This window comes from Pectinophora gossypiella, chromosome 20 (genome assembly GCF_024362695.1).
Source record: "Pectinophora gossypiella chromosome 20, ilPecGoss1.1, whole genome shotgun sequence".
NCBI lineage: Eukaryota > Metazoa > Arthropoda > Insecta > Lepidoptera > Gelechiidae > Pectinophora > Pectinophora gossypiella.
This window is the reverse complement of record NC_065423.1, coordinates 9535873-9550654: the sequence shown is the minus strand read 5'-3', so window position 1 is coordinate 9550654 and position 14782 is coordinate 9535873. Positions and strand designations below refer to the sequence as shown.

The 14782-nt window shown below is 42.5% G+C and overlaps 1 protein-coding gene and 1 long non-coding RNA gene across 3 annotated transcripts in view; one reads left to right on the top strand and one right to left on the bottom strand.

The window, feature by feature from the left end:
* The window catches only part of LOC126376354 (uncharacterized), a 70815-nt gene extending 59917 nt beyond the window's left edge, over positions 1-10898 (bottom strand). The window contains exon 1 of the long non-coding RNA XR_007567714.1: positions 10863-10898. This is a non-coding gene — a long non-coding RNA (uncharacterized LOC126376354). The remainder of the gene's footprint in view (positions 1-10862) is intronic.
* The window catches only part of LOC126376187 (cholesterol transporter ABCA5-like), a 70558-nt gene that overhangs the window by 29996 nt on the left and 25780 nt on the right, over positions 1-14782 (top strand). For both annotated transcript variants that reach the window (XM_050023409.1, XM_050023408.1), the window contains exons 2-14: positions 1581-1746; positions 3176-3355; positions 4487-4659; positions 5236-5473; positions 6855-7081; positions 8619-8805; positions 9490-9633; positions 10456-10606; positions 11571-11715; positions 11833-12063; positions 12510-12624; positions 13190-13339; positions 14169-14336. In XM_050023409.1, coding sequence (XP_049879366.1) covers positions 1581-1746; positions 3176-3355; positions 4487-4659; positions 5236-5473; positions 6855-7081; positions 8619-8805; positions 9490-9633; positions 10456-10606; positions 11571-11715; positions 11833-12063; positions 12510-12624; positions 13190-13339; positions 14169-14336 — 2275 coding nt within the window. The remainder of the gene's footprint in view (positions 1-1580; positions 1747-3175; positions 3356-4486; positions 4660-5235; positions 5474-6854; positions 7082-8618; positions 8806-9489; positions 9634-10455; positions 10607-11570; positions 11716-11832; positions 12064-12509; positions 12625-13189; positions 13340-14168; positions 14337-14782) is intronic.

Below are 14782 nucleotides of genomic sequence, written 5' to 3'. Positions count from 1 at the left end.
AATATATAAGTAAATATAATTGTTGCTTAAAATTATGTTCCTACCTATATTGTCGGCATGTTTGCCGATGCTGGAGTCGACGACTTTTACGCGGTAATTCGCAAAAAGGTTGGCTCATTAGTACGCAGAGTGCGAGGAGCACGAACAGCGTCCTTAGGATGGTGGGAGACCGGCTGGACTCCGCGCTGCTGGGCCGGTTCACCGAGCTGCACGTGTTGCGCCCGAGCGCACGGCGAGGTTGCCCATCTGCTTATTATATTATCTACATTACTTGTTACTAACATAGCATGTAAGTTAGTCATACTAACATATCTATGGACTGTAGTCTGAAAATAAATGTTTTTTTTTATATTGCTTATCTTTATTTTGATCAGAATACCTAATAATAGGTTGAAGATGTGTTGTGCCTGGGTGTAATAAAGGGTCAAACAAAGTATGTCTGGACATGAAATTATTTTCAGCCCCATCTATATTATTTTTGGGGAACGCAGCCTGGAAAGTCCCTCGATATGTGTTATTATTATTATTATTAGCCTATATGATCCCACTGCTGAGCAAAGGCCTCCCCCATATTTTTCCAAGTATCCCGGTTCTGTGCGAGCTCTATCCAGTCTTTTCGATAACCGTCGAGAAATACTTATTTTTGTCGTGTACTTAATACTTATTTTTTCAATGCAAATGGATTTTCATCATTTCTGCTTAGAAATCAGAGCGTGGAATCTGTCCGCCCTGATTTGACTGGATGCGCAGTTGTAACTTTTTTTACACTTTGTTACAGTCCGCGTGAACTTCGGTTACGTTTCTACCCACTTTTTATCCCCATAGGGGCAATTTTCGGGATAAAATACACATCTTATGTTCTTCCCTAGTTCTCAAACTATTCAAATTCAAAATTCAAATTCAAAAATATCTTTATTCAATAGGTAACGAACGTCTCATCCGCCTAAAACTACTGCAGCTTCTCACAACCTGTATAGCCGGGGAAAAGAAGCTGCAAGAAAAACCTCGGCACAGGGCCCTAGACGTTCTTTAAAAAAAATAAAAAATAAACATAAAATATTGGTATACAATTGAGTAATTTAGCTGCCTAATATCAGTTCTCAGACAGTTAATCCCATGCATTCATATCTTCTAAATAATCACTAACTTTATAATAACCTTTTTTGTAAAGTTTTTGTTTAACTACTGTCTTAAAACTCTCTGTACTTTCGTGGTCTCTTAAATCTCTGTACTTTCGTGGAGGGGCTAGATTCTTCTACTGTAACAGACTACATCAAATCAAATCAAATCTACTTTATTGCACACAACTAAATTTCAACAATCAGACATAACACAGGAATACAGTACCTACAATTTGGGCGGCCCTATTGCTCTAGAGCAATTTCTTAGCAACTACTAAAAGGAAACAAACATTTACAAACAACTTGGATTCGGGATAGTGCAACAAGAAATAAATACCTAAAAGTGAAACTAAAGTTAATATGATAAATACTCTATACGTACATATATTAATAAATACTCAATTTAACATAATACATATTTACTAAAAATACAACACATGAATTTTTTTTTTTTTTCAGAAAATGCCCCGAGAAAGAGAGGACAGCGGCGGATTGCGTGGCGATAGGTAGCAGGTTGCGTGGCGCCATGGGCACACGCCCCCCGGCCCAGTGGTGGCCACAACTATGGGCCACCGTGGTGAGGAGTCTACTCCTGAAGAAGCGGGACACTAGGAAGACGCTGGCGGTAAGTGTCGTTGGACAGACAGACAGTTTGTACAGTAGTATATGATGATGATGATCTCCGACCGATTTCGACCATGGCGACCACTTCGACTCCTAGTCAGCATGACGCTCAGTGGTGGACCTAGGTCGGCGCGAACAATGCGATCGCACCGCCGTTTTAAGGGGGGGGCAACATCAGCCATGATGGGACCACCCTGGCTGGCAGCCCCGGATCTACCTGGGGAGTAACTGGATTAGACCTCTTAGCGGCCACGTAAAATTCAAAAATTCAAAAATATTTATTTTTCAAAATTGGCTTACAAAGTTAGCGCTTTTTGAACGTCACAAAATTTAATTACATATTGGCCCCGATTCCTGCAGACACCGCCTAATTTTATTTTAAGTTAAGTATATCCGTCATTTTCATATCCGTCGAAAAGGAAAAGGACGGATAATTCACAGCTCTTAATTTTAGGAAGAATGAGTAAATTAATGAATAACCCGGGCGAATCAAAAGGTATGTCGTCGCTAGTATGCAATCCGTTTGACGTGCTGTCTACTTAACTGTGTCGAGTTATTGACGGATGTAAAATTTTTAGACGGTTGGTTTAGATTTGTGCTTAAAATTGACGTGTGTTCCATAAATTTTATGCTTGTCGATTACCCGTCCCTTTCCTTTTCGGCGGATAAGAATATGACAGATATAACTTAAAATAAAATTAGATGGTATTTACAGGAATTAGCACCATTATGTAACTAGCTGTAAAACTACTACCACATCGGAATCTGTAACGCTGAGGGAAAGACGTGGCCAGAAAACCTCCCAGCACAGGGCCCTAGTCCTACTAATTCATGTTTTCCTTTTGTTTTCTTTTTTTTTAATCCAGTTTGTATTACATAATTTATAGACTAAAATACAATGGTATTCCAATTACAGTCGGTGGTCGTAAAACTCATACATTTAATGGGTGGCTGTAAGCGACGAAAGTTTTAATTAGGCATATTTCGGTGGCCGTAACCTACTCCTCTGCTGGACTGGGAGTAAAAAAAACAGAATGCGTCCAGCTGCTATCTTCCCGTGCATGTCGTAAAAGGCGACAAAGGGAGAGCGTCCTGTCGAACATGATGGATCATCTGTAAGAGCGATAGGCTGATCCATCATCATACGGTTTATCATTATGCACCTTAGGACTATGTATCAAAAGTGGCTGCAAATAGTTTCTTGATTATTTGTAGTTCTGCCCACCCCTTCGGGGAATACGGGCGTGAGTTTATGTATGTACTTATGTATGTAACCTAATCGAAAAAAAAATGTATTTTGAGGGGTGTCACTATGAGGTTTCTCACTACCTAAATATTTTGCTAGGGCCGCCACTGACGACGGTGCGCTGATGCGCCCGAAGTAGTATATAAATGCGTGGCGATAAAAAAAAATGTCTCTCTATCCACAGGAGGTCCTGGTCCCCCTCTACTCGCTGGGCGTGCTGATCTTCCTGAAGATGCTGGTGCCGAACCCCAACTTCCCCGAAGTGCGCAAGCCCGGCCGACTCCTGCGCATCCACCACGACGCCTTCCCCGAGAACCATTCCGTCGCCGTCGTCGCTGACTGGGGCAACGCCAATGGGACTGTTGTGAGTCTAACCTTTATGCTTTTAAGAAGGAAAGAAAGAAAGAAAGAAAAATAAAACAGTTGTTAAAAGAGTTCTTCTAAAAAAACGTCCTTTTTTAACATGACTTATTGTAGATTTGCCGCAGATGGCATTAACTACTTGGCCGGACAAATGGGGAGCGCTGAAGGATCTCACCCGGTACAAAAAAAACATCCAAACCGTGTTGTAAATACGTATACTTACATTAAGTTATGTGGAAAGTATGAGTTCGTTCACTCTAATTAAGATGTTATGGCTTTATTATTTATTTTATGACGTGACTTATTGTAGATTTGCTGCAGATGGCATTAACAATTTGGCCGGACAAATGGGGAGCGCTGAAGACTCTCACCCGGTACAACGTTTAAGACAACAGGCCTGAGGGTGCCTAGTTGGGCGCGAACCTCGGGTCAGGGCGTCGTCTGAGAGGAAAAATATTTGAAAGAATTACTCGACCCTAGTGGGTCGATAGCGATAATCGCTCATTGAGGGAAATCGTTGACCACGCCGGCGGGGTCGGTATCGGGGTCCTGAAGTGTTTGGTGTCGCAAGCTGATTGGCTGCCTCTATGGCTAGAGCAATAGGGTCGTCGGGATCGTAAAGGTTCGCACCAAACTGGACACCCTCAAATCTGATGTCTTAAATTTTGTACCAGGTGAGAGCCCTCAGCTTTCCCATTTGTAGTCAATGCCATTTGCGGCAAATCTTACAACTGAAATAGTTACCATTAAACTTAGCAAATTTATATTTAGCCAGTTCCTCTAGAAGTAAAGTAAAGTTTATTATTAGAATCCACAAAAAGACAAATACAGTAACAATTGACTTATAGTTAAGAGTACAGCATCTCTTTGTGGAGCGTCGATGCCTATACTAGGTGGAAACCTGTATTATAGGTCATCGACCCCCCCCTCCCCCCCGGATGACGACACAGCGTTGTTGTACCTTGCATTTATACAGTTGTAGACACTAAATTTAAAAAACAAATGAGAAGCTTAAATTTAATTTTAAGTCGTTGAAGACAGGCAGACAGAAATGATACAATAGATTAATTCTTATAGTGTGTGTGTGTGTGTCTGTGTGTGTGTATGTGTAAATCAGGGTTATCATTTCCAGGCTTTCCTGGACGAGATCAACGGTCTTCTAATGGACTCCGGTCAACACGCTGTGCACTGGATCAGATACAACAACACCACAGACCTGAATGACGCGTACCATGGCGACGCCAGGAACTTCCCCATTGCTGTCATCTTCCATTCCGACCCTGGAGCTTTCGGAGAACCGCTTAGGTGAGGCGTTTTAGTAGCAATAGACTTGTTTCCAACTAGTCAAATCAGTTACTTTTTACTAAACGTCAAAACGCGAAATCACTATGGAATTTGTATGAAAAATCACACTGTGACGTCATAGAAAAATGTAATAAAATGTCGGAATTATTATTAGGTACGTTTTTCTTGATTAAAATTCACAAAATAAGTTAAGAAAGAGAAAAAAAGAAAATGTTTTTCGTTAGTTTTAGATCTGTCTATAAATTTTGAATTTCATAATTCATCTTGAACCTAATATACGACCCAAATATAAACGCAGATTTGAAAGAACTGCCTGTCTGACCTTCCAACCCACGAAGGGAAAACCAGCCCAATGCATGTATACCTCCGAAAATGCATTTTTCGAGAAAGTTTCCTCACGATGTTTCCTTCACCGTTGAGCACGTGGTAATCATTTATGATCCAAACATGAATTCGAAAACAAATTCCACAATCATTGCTTTAGGCCTGATGCGAACCTGCGACCTCAAACTGAGAGGCAAGCGTTCCAATTGGGGAACCACGGCGCTTCAATCAACACAATCTACATTTCTTCAGATACACAATCCGCACGAACCCGTCGCGCGTCGGGACCCCATCCACTCGCACTCTGATGACGTCACCGGCCAAGTGTCGAGAGCGGACTGCAGTCAAAGACTGGTCATCCGACTGGTCCAGAGGGGGCCAGCTCATTCCTCTCTCAGAGATGCACAGGGAGGATGAATGTCCTGTTTTACAGTACTACTATTCTGGGTTCCTGGCGCTGCAGACGCTGATCGATTATGTTAAAATTAAGGTGAGTTAATTAGCTTTTTATTCCCCTTCTTCTATTGTGTGGGTTGTGAGGTGAAGGGACGTTAAGCCGTTGGTCCCGGTTACTACTTATCTGCCAACCATTGCCCAATGGCTCAAATTAGCTTCCAAACGTTTTTTCGATTCTGCTCCGCACCACCCAAATCCCCTGGTAGTTGCGGCTTCCGAGTACATTCCGCTTAGGGACGGTACTGAAAAGTATTGGCGTCCGAAGGACGTAATTTTAATATACGATCCCGACGACCCGATTACTCTAGCCATAGAGGCAACCAATCAGCTCGCGACACCAAACACTTCAGGGCCCCGATACCGACCCCGCCGGCGTGGTCGACGATTTCCCTCATTCAGCGCTTATCGCTATCGACCCACTAGGGTCGATTAATTCTTTCAAATGTCTTTCCTCTCAGACGACGCCCTGAGCCGAGGTTCGCGCCCAACTGGGCACCCTCAGGCCTGTTGTCTTAAACGTTGTACCGGGTGAGAGCCTTCAGCGCTCCCCATTTGTCTGGCCAAGTAGTTAATGCAATCTGTGGCAAATCTACAATAAGTCACGTCAAAAAAAAAAGAAAGTTACTACTTATAATGTAAGTGAGTAATCGTTACACGAGTCATGTCAGGCCTTCGGCGGCTCAATAACGACCCTGATACCATGGTTGATGAGGTTGGTAATCCACCTGACAACCCACACTATTAAGGAGAAGATCCCATTTGTGGTAGTTAGAGCTACATCCATCGCTAGATGAACTAAGTACCCACACCTCACCGACCTTTCTGTTAGACTAACGTGATTTGATGAACCGTATCGTCGTCTATAATGGTTGAGCCAACTATGTTAGTGAAAACTGTACTTAAGTTGAATTAATAACTCATACCAATGAGTCTCGTAACGGCCTCCGTGATCCAGTGGTTAAAGCGTTGGGCTCACGATCCGGAGGTCCTGGGTCCGTATCCCGGTGGGGACATATCACCAAAATCACTTTGTGATCCCTAGTTTAGTTAGGACATTACAGGCTGATCACCTGATTGTCCGAAAGTAAGATGATCCGTGCTTCGGAAGCCACGTTAAGCCGTCGGTCCCGGTTACTACACGAATGCTAGGAGGGATGGTTCAGTTCATTATTCTGAGTTAATATCAAGTGGAATTTTCCATCAAGTATATGTAGAATTGAAAATAATTTTAAGTAACTAAAAAAAACATGAATTTTGCGACGGAATATTCCACTTGATATTAACTCAGAATCATGGTCTTCGTCAGTATTCGTTACGATGTCACTAACAACCTGTATGTATCTAGACACGCGTTAGCGTGTCAAGCCAAGTTCAAGAATTAATAATAACTGAAATAATACTGCCGTCTTCCCCAGCTGGACACAGGCCAATCATTTCCCCCTCCACGCGTGGATTTGCGCCAGTTTCCAAAACGCCAGCACACAGGAGACTGGCTGGTCATCTTCCGCGTCATCATGCCGATGTACATGGTGATGACGCTGTCACAGTTCATCACCTACCTGCTGATGTTCGTCGTCGGGGAGAAGGAGAAGAAGATAAGAGAGGGAATGAGGATCATGGGGTTAAAAGATTCTGTTTATTGGTAAGTGGTTACTACAGTAATCTCCTGACGGACTGACGGTCACAAATCAATATATTTATGAAAACATTATGTACATGTACGTAAAAATGTATCTCTCCTTCCGAGAAACTGTAAAAGGCATACTTACAATACAAGGAATAAAAATAAAATTGTTGTTCAAAATTCTAGATGAAGTAAATTAAATTCATCTTTTTTAGGGTTATGTACAATAAAAAAAAAATACAAAAAAATACAATAAAATACCAGATGATATTTTAAATTAGTCAGAGAATAAATTTCAAACTCACGTGAAGCTTACTTTATGTAAAAAAGCTTATTATTATAAGATTAATGATTACTTAAATGGTAAAAATGTCTGGTATTGAATGTGTTCCTCTATTTATTTATTTATTTATTTATTTCACTCACAACAACTATCTTTACAGGATAACCTAATGCGACAGAGTTGGGGACTTATCTAGTTATTAAATAACTTTTAATGTATCCTCATTGATTTAAAAGATGTGTTGCTGTTGCAGTTTCTTGTCATTTCTTCTCCTCAGCCATAACACCTTGCGAAATGACGTAAATTCAAAAATGTTACATTGACCTTCAACAAGTTTAGCCATGATAATTAAGTACGTTGAATAAATGATTCTGATTTCTGATTTCCTTTTGTTTTGACAAAGATGTTTTCAGTAGAGTTGGATAAAAATCAGACAACATAGCATCACGCCTATATCCCTGAAGGGGTAGGCAGCGGTGTATAACACACCCACTCTGCCCTTGCTATGTTTGAATTCCATTACCAACCCTTTAAACAATGTGATACCAATTATATATGATCCAAACATGACTTCTATGCTGTTCTGGGAGCAAATAAAAAACATAGAAAACGTTCAGCTGCTTGTCTTCCCGGGCATGTCGTAAAAACCGACAGAGGGATTGTGTCCTCTAACATGATGGACTAATGTTATGGGCGATAGGCTGATCCCTTATCACCATATGGTTCATCATCTGCTTACGACATCGTATCAACAGTGGCTGCAAGTTGTCTTTGATTACTTGTGGCTCTGCCTACCCCATTAGGGATTACGGGCGTGAGTTTATGTATGTATGTATGTAAACATGAATTCAAATCGACAAAGCCGAATTCAGTGGTTTAGACTACAACATTCTAGTTAAAAAAAGATCCGGACGATTTTGAAACCTCCTCCTGTTTTTTAAAGTCGGTTAAAAAGAAAGATAAACTGCTTCTGCAAGCAGTTGCAAGACTTGTTGATAAAAGTACGTTTAGATGCGCGACCTTTGCCAATTGAAGTTTTAAAACCAAGTCACGGGCACAATTAATATTATAAAGTAAAGCAAAATTAATTTCTCGTAGACATTTAAGTACAAAAAGAATCTTATACAAATAGTGTAGTAAAAAGTAAGCAACAACTTTTTGATCTTATAATTTGTGAGATTATATTTGAAGCATCCATGGTTTGATAATTCAGCAACGATCTAATATCTCACGAACTAATTGGTTACAATTTCACAACGTATTTCCTTTCAGGGGTTCCTGGTTCCTGATTTACGCAGTGTTCGTCACGATCCTCTCCATCGTCAGCACCGTGCTGCTGTTCACTCTCAAAGTGTTCCAGCATTCCTCCTACATCCTCATCTTCCTGCTGATGCTGCTCTTTGGGTTCACTATTATCACCTTCGCGTTTATGCTGACTCCTTTCTTTGACAAGGCCAGGGTAAGTGTTCAAAGTTTTGACTTAGATGTGAGGTTGAGTCTTGGCATTGGTAGCTTTTTTGTGGGTAATTTTGATTTGCAGTCACCAACAGGAACATAATTGTAGGCTTGAACTCCTATTAGGAAGGCTTGTGTCAAGTACTCATACTCTTACGTCCCTCTAAATACTTGCCAGGTAGATTCGAATGCTGTTTTTTTAAATTCCTAAATTGCTTAAGTACCAATTTAATTTTATTGTATCTAATCACCCTGAGGGCTAAAAAACTCACATTGAAGCAATTCATCCAAACCATGCAACATTACTATTTGATATGGTCTACGACTTCCCTCAGTCAGCGCTTATCGCTATCGACCCACTAGGGTCGATTAATTCTTTCAAATATCCTCTCAGACGACGCCCTGAGCCGAGGTTTGTGTCCAACTGGACACCCTCAGGCCTATTGTCTTAATCGTTGTACCGGATGAGAGCATTCAGCGCTCCCCATTTGTCCGGCCAAATAATTAATGCAATCTGCGGCAAATCTACAATAAGACACAAAAAAAAACAATTTGATATTTCTTGACAATGCGCACTTTCATATTATGCGCAAATGTCAAATAGTCATAGTGATATTTAGATTAATTCTTTCGATGTGGCGTATTTAACCCCCTGGTCTTTAACCCCCCTGGTATGTACATTCTCCAGACGGCCGGCATCCTGGGCAGTTTCGCTGTGAACCTGATGAGCGGACTGTACTTCATCCAGGTGTTTGTGTCCAACGCCGACAGCCTCGCCTTCTGGTTTGTCTCCCTCATCAGCTCCAGCTGCTACGCCCTCGCTATGGACAAGGTAACCTCCTTCAACTTTATAACCGCTCAAATCTCAGTGGGTTTTACATATCGCAATACTATTGTGAAGAGAATAGATCATCGTGATCTGATGGATAGAGCTCTCGGTCCACTTGGTTTTGTATTTTCGCTTCACGGAGAATAGATAAGACATTGTAATTTGAATCACCAGGCTGTGTTCTGGATACATTACAACGATAATACCGGTTACTATTTGCTTTGTAAACACTTAGTTGTTATACGCAATGTAAGAGGTATATACAGTTCAATGATAATATCTGACACCAGCAGAGTCTGCACGAAAAACGCGTCGCGCACGGAAAGAATTAATTTTGAAATTCGAATGCTTCGACCAATAAACGCAGCGAATGCTTTCTACGTAGATACACGTCGTACGGCTGCTGGTTCGACCCTCGATATATTTCCGTGCCGCGGGGCCAGGTTTGTTGGTCTTCTTCTATCGTGTGGGTTGTGAGGTGAATTACGAACCTCAGCAACTCTGGTTTTATCGAGCCGCCAAAGGCCCTTGACATGGCTCATGAAACGATTACTCACTTACATCAGCAAGTAGTAACCGGGACCATCTGCTTAACGTGCCATCCGAAACACGGACCGTCTTATTTTCGGACAATCAGGTGGTCAGCCTGTAATGTCCTAACCAAGAGATTCGAACCCGGAACCTCCATATCGTGAGCCCAACGCTCAACCACTGGACCACAGAGGCCGTTAGAGAGAAACGTTAGGCTTCTTGGTGAGTTTATTCGTTGACCTAATAAGCCATTTTATATGAAGAAAATATATAAAACATGCTTCTTTCTTCCAGGCTCTGGTACTGGATATGGCTGGCGTTGGAGTGACCTGGGACAACCTGTGGAGCGGGCCGGGAGTACCATTTGGAGGCAGCCTGATCATGATGGCCGTCGACACGGTTCTCTACGGCCTCTTCGCCTATTGGCTCGATGCTGTTGTACCTAGTAAGGAGTTTGGGTGGTTTTTTACTCACATAAGTATCTCGAACAGCCTCCGTGGTCTAGTGGTTAGAGCGTGAGGCTCACGATCTGGAGGTCCGGGTTCGATTCCCGATAGGGATATTGTCGAAATCACTTTGTGAGACTGTCCTTTGGTAAGGACTTTTCAGGCTTGAATCATTGATTGTCCGAAAAGTAAGATGATTCCGTGCTTCGGAGGACACGTTAAGCCGTTGGTCCCGGCTATTAGCCGTAAAAAAACCTCCACCAACCCGCAGTGGAGCAGCGTGGTGGAGCAGTGCAGTGGGACGTATGTAGGCAGTTTATGTTATGTAAGTATCTCGATTAACCTTTTAAAATAAAACCTTTTCAAATACTTACCTCACAATGTTTACTCGTCAGATTTACCTCTCAAGATACTTTAGCATTAAGGCTGACGGCCTCCGCGGTCCAGGAATTGAGCGTTGGTCTCACGATCCGGAGGTCCTGGGTTCGCATCCCAGTGGGGACATGTCACAAAAATCAATTTGTGATCCCTAGTTTGTTTAGGACATTACAGGCTGATCACCAAATTGTCAGAAGGTAAGACGATCCGTGCTTCCGAAGGCACGTTAAACTTTTGGTCTCGGTACTACTAATTGATGTATGTACGTAGTCGTTATATCAGTCATGTCAGAGGTCTTTGGCGGCTCAATAGTAATCCTGACACCAGTGATGATGAGGTTCTAGAAGAATAAGATTAAGGCTGGCTTTCCCCACTTTAATGGTAGTTTGTACAATATCCTAGCAATACAGAGAGAGAGCGAGAAACATTTATTCAAACAAGGCACACGTACATAACAACAAACAAACAAGAGATACTTCACTACGCTCCCCATTTGTCCGGCCAAGTAGTTAATGCCATTTGCGGCAAATCTACAATATGCCATGTCAAAAAAAAATATCTTCACCATGGTATTCTCTTCATCAGGTGAATACGGCATCAAGCAGAAGCCGTGGTTCTGCCTGCTGCCGTCGTTCTGGCTGGGCAGCCGCCGCGGCAGGGTGTCCGCCGTGCACTTCCACTCCAACGGCGAAGCTGCCAATCATAACAAGGATATAGAGCCAGTGCCAAGGTAGGAAACTCCATTTTGAAAAGAGAGGGCACGAACCCTGTTGCCTTCTGACGACTTAGCTTTCCCTTCTACAGGAGTGAGTTATGTCCATTCTAAATCCAATCTTTCTCTTCACAGAGAACTCCAAGACAAAGAAGCCATCAGAATCGTTGGTCTGCAAAAGAGCTTCAGGCATTGTCGGAGGCCTGAAGTCAAGGCTATAGATGGCATTGACCTGAGCATCTACGAAGGTCAGATCACTGCGGTATTGGGGCACAATGGAGCCGGGAAGTCTACTCTGTTCAACATTCTTACTGGATTGACTGCGCCCACAGCTGGAACGGCGTATGTGTATGGACTGGATGTTAGGTGAGCGTTTACTAGACGTCTTTTTGCTGCAAACATAAGGTTACGACTATATTTCCACTCTAGCCCTATGGCTAGAGTCCACCACCTCTATAGGTGGTCAATCAGCTCGCGACACCAAACACTTCAGAACCCCGCCGGCTTGGTCGATGATTACCCTCATTCAGCGCTAATCGCTATCGACCCTCTACGGTCGATTAATTAGTTCAAATATTCTTCCTCTTAGACGACGCCCTGAGCCAAGATTCGCGCCCAACTGTGCACCCTCGTATTTTGACAATTCACATTTTAGCACCAATCGACAAAACGACATAATTATATCGTCAGAATCGATAAAATGACCGGGATAAAATTTTATCATTTTGCGCATGTTAGCCCTACAGACCGTGAGCCCGATGCTCTAACCCCTAGACCATGGAGGTTATATGGTGTTCCTCTTCTACCCTCAGGGATCCCAACGATATGTACGAGATCCGCCAGATGATTGGTGTTTGTCCTCAGCAGGACGTTCTGTTTGACCTGCTTACCGTCAAGGAACACCTGCAGTTCTTCGCTGCTGTCAAGGTTTGTCCAAACAAGATAAACTAACTCCTTCTAAACCAAGAAAAAAACATCAATCTACCTCAGCCGCAACACAAACAACCTTGTTTCACACAGACACTACACATTGACATTATCGTACACACGCATCTGTGTGTGTGACGTCTGACGCCATACGATTCAAGTCTAAACTATGTTCGAGGGGGGTGAGGTAAACCTAGCTCAGCCGCTGGTGGGGAGCGGAGAGTTGCCGTTCTAAACGTATGGTAATAAAAAAAAGATAATAATCAAAATAGTAGCAACAGTCTTTGAGGCAACTCTTCCAGAAGTTTCAAGCAAACAATGGCTTTGGAAATTCAAAATAAGATAGAAATTACAAAACATAACGTAAGCTCACGACTATATTCTAATTGGGGTAGTCAGAGGTACATCCATCGCAAGTTGAATTAAGTACCCACACCTCACCTAGCTTTCTGTTAGACCGACGTGCCAGGTGAGCCGTATCGCCGTCTACAATGGTCGAGCCAACTGAGTCTTATCAAATTATGACGAAAAATAAGTCTGTTTCATAAACATTTGTCTCTTTCAGGGTATACCCAGCAAAAGGCGTCCAGCTGAGATCACCAAGGCTTTATCAGAAGTGGGATTGCTGGAACAGGCCGGGGTCTTCTCCAAACACCTCTCCGGGGGACAGAAGAGAAAGCTCAGTATAGCCATCGCGTTTATTGGAGATCCTAAGGTAGGATTGTAATTATTTATTAATTTCTTAGTGATTCACAGTGAAAGAGAGAGCGAGGAGTGAGCGAGAGAGAAGAGAGAATTGCGGAATAATAGGGAAATGGCGATCGGTTGTTTTTAAAATGAAAATTAATATTTAATAAACAAGGATTAAAGAAATTAAATCGTTTCCTTCATACCCCATCCCACAATTTTTGGGAGCCGTCACCTTACTACTCAATAAAAGAAGAAAGTGAAGAAGAAACTTCTTTTTCTAAGGAGTAGGAAGTAAAATGTTGCTAATTTCGGACCGTATAGAGGCTTTACTATGCTTAAGACTCATTAGGTAATATTCCAAGGGTGATTTTTAAAAGCTAAAAGGTTCTCTGCGCATAAGTTCCCGACGCTAGTAGCAATAATCAGCAACTATTTATAACGTTTTGATCATATTGGCTTTAGCAGATAACAGATATCATTTCTCAGGACTTATTTATAATTCATTTCGAAAACATGGAAAACATCGTGAGCAAACTCACATTCCCGAGAAATGCATTTTCGGAGGTATGTGACCTAACCTGCATTGGGCTGGTTTTCTCTTCGCGGGTTGGAAGGTCAGACAAGCAGTCGCTTCTTAAAAAACCGGACCGGTCAAATCTTCAGGTTAGGTAAATGGGCCCTGAGAAAAACGGGATAATGCTAGGGAGCTGATGATGATACAGGCCTTGTATATTTTCCCGGGTGAGACCTCTCAGCGGTCCCCATTTGTCTGGCCAAATGCGGCAAATCTACAGGTCACATGAAAAAAATACTTGTATATTTTCAAATCTACACTAACATCAATATACTTCCAGATAATAATCCTGGACGAGCCAACAGCTGGCGTGGATCCAGTCTCCCGAAGACAGACGTGGCGCATCCTGCAGCGCGCGCGCAGGGGAAAGGTGCTACTCCTCACCACGCACTTCATGGACGAGGCGGACATCCTGGGGGATCGGAAGGCTGTCATCAGTAAAGGCAGAGTAAGTATACTGATCGTCTTTGGAATGTAACATGCGTGGAATGATGCGCCAATTGGGTCGAAGATAAATTATGAAATTACTAGTGTCATGTGGACCTTTGCGCCGGGTAAGCCCAGAGGGGAGGGGCTATATGACTAAGCAGGGATCCCTCCTACAGCTACAATGTTTAGTTAAGTAGGTTTCATATATCGCTTCTCACGCGGACTCGAGCCAGCCCCAGCGGTATCCTGAAGACGTTATGTGATAGGTGGGACTCCCCCTTTCTAAAAAGGTGGATGGAGCTTCACACCCTATAATTTGTATTCATGATCGCCCGAATAATGTCCTACTAACACTAGTTTATAAGTCGTTTGTATACTAACATTCTATGGAGTTTGTCCGAAATAAACGATTTTATTTTTATTATTATTATTATATATCCTATCAAACGACGCCCCGTGCTGAGG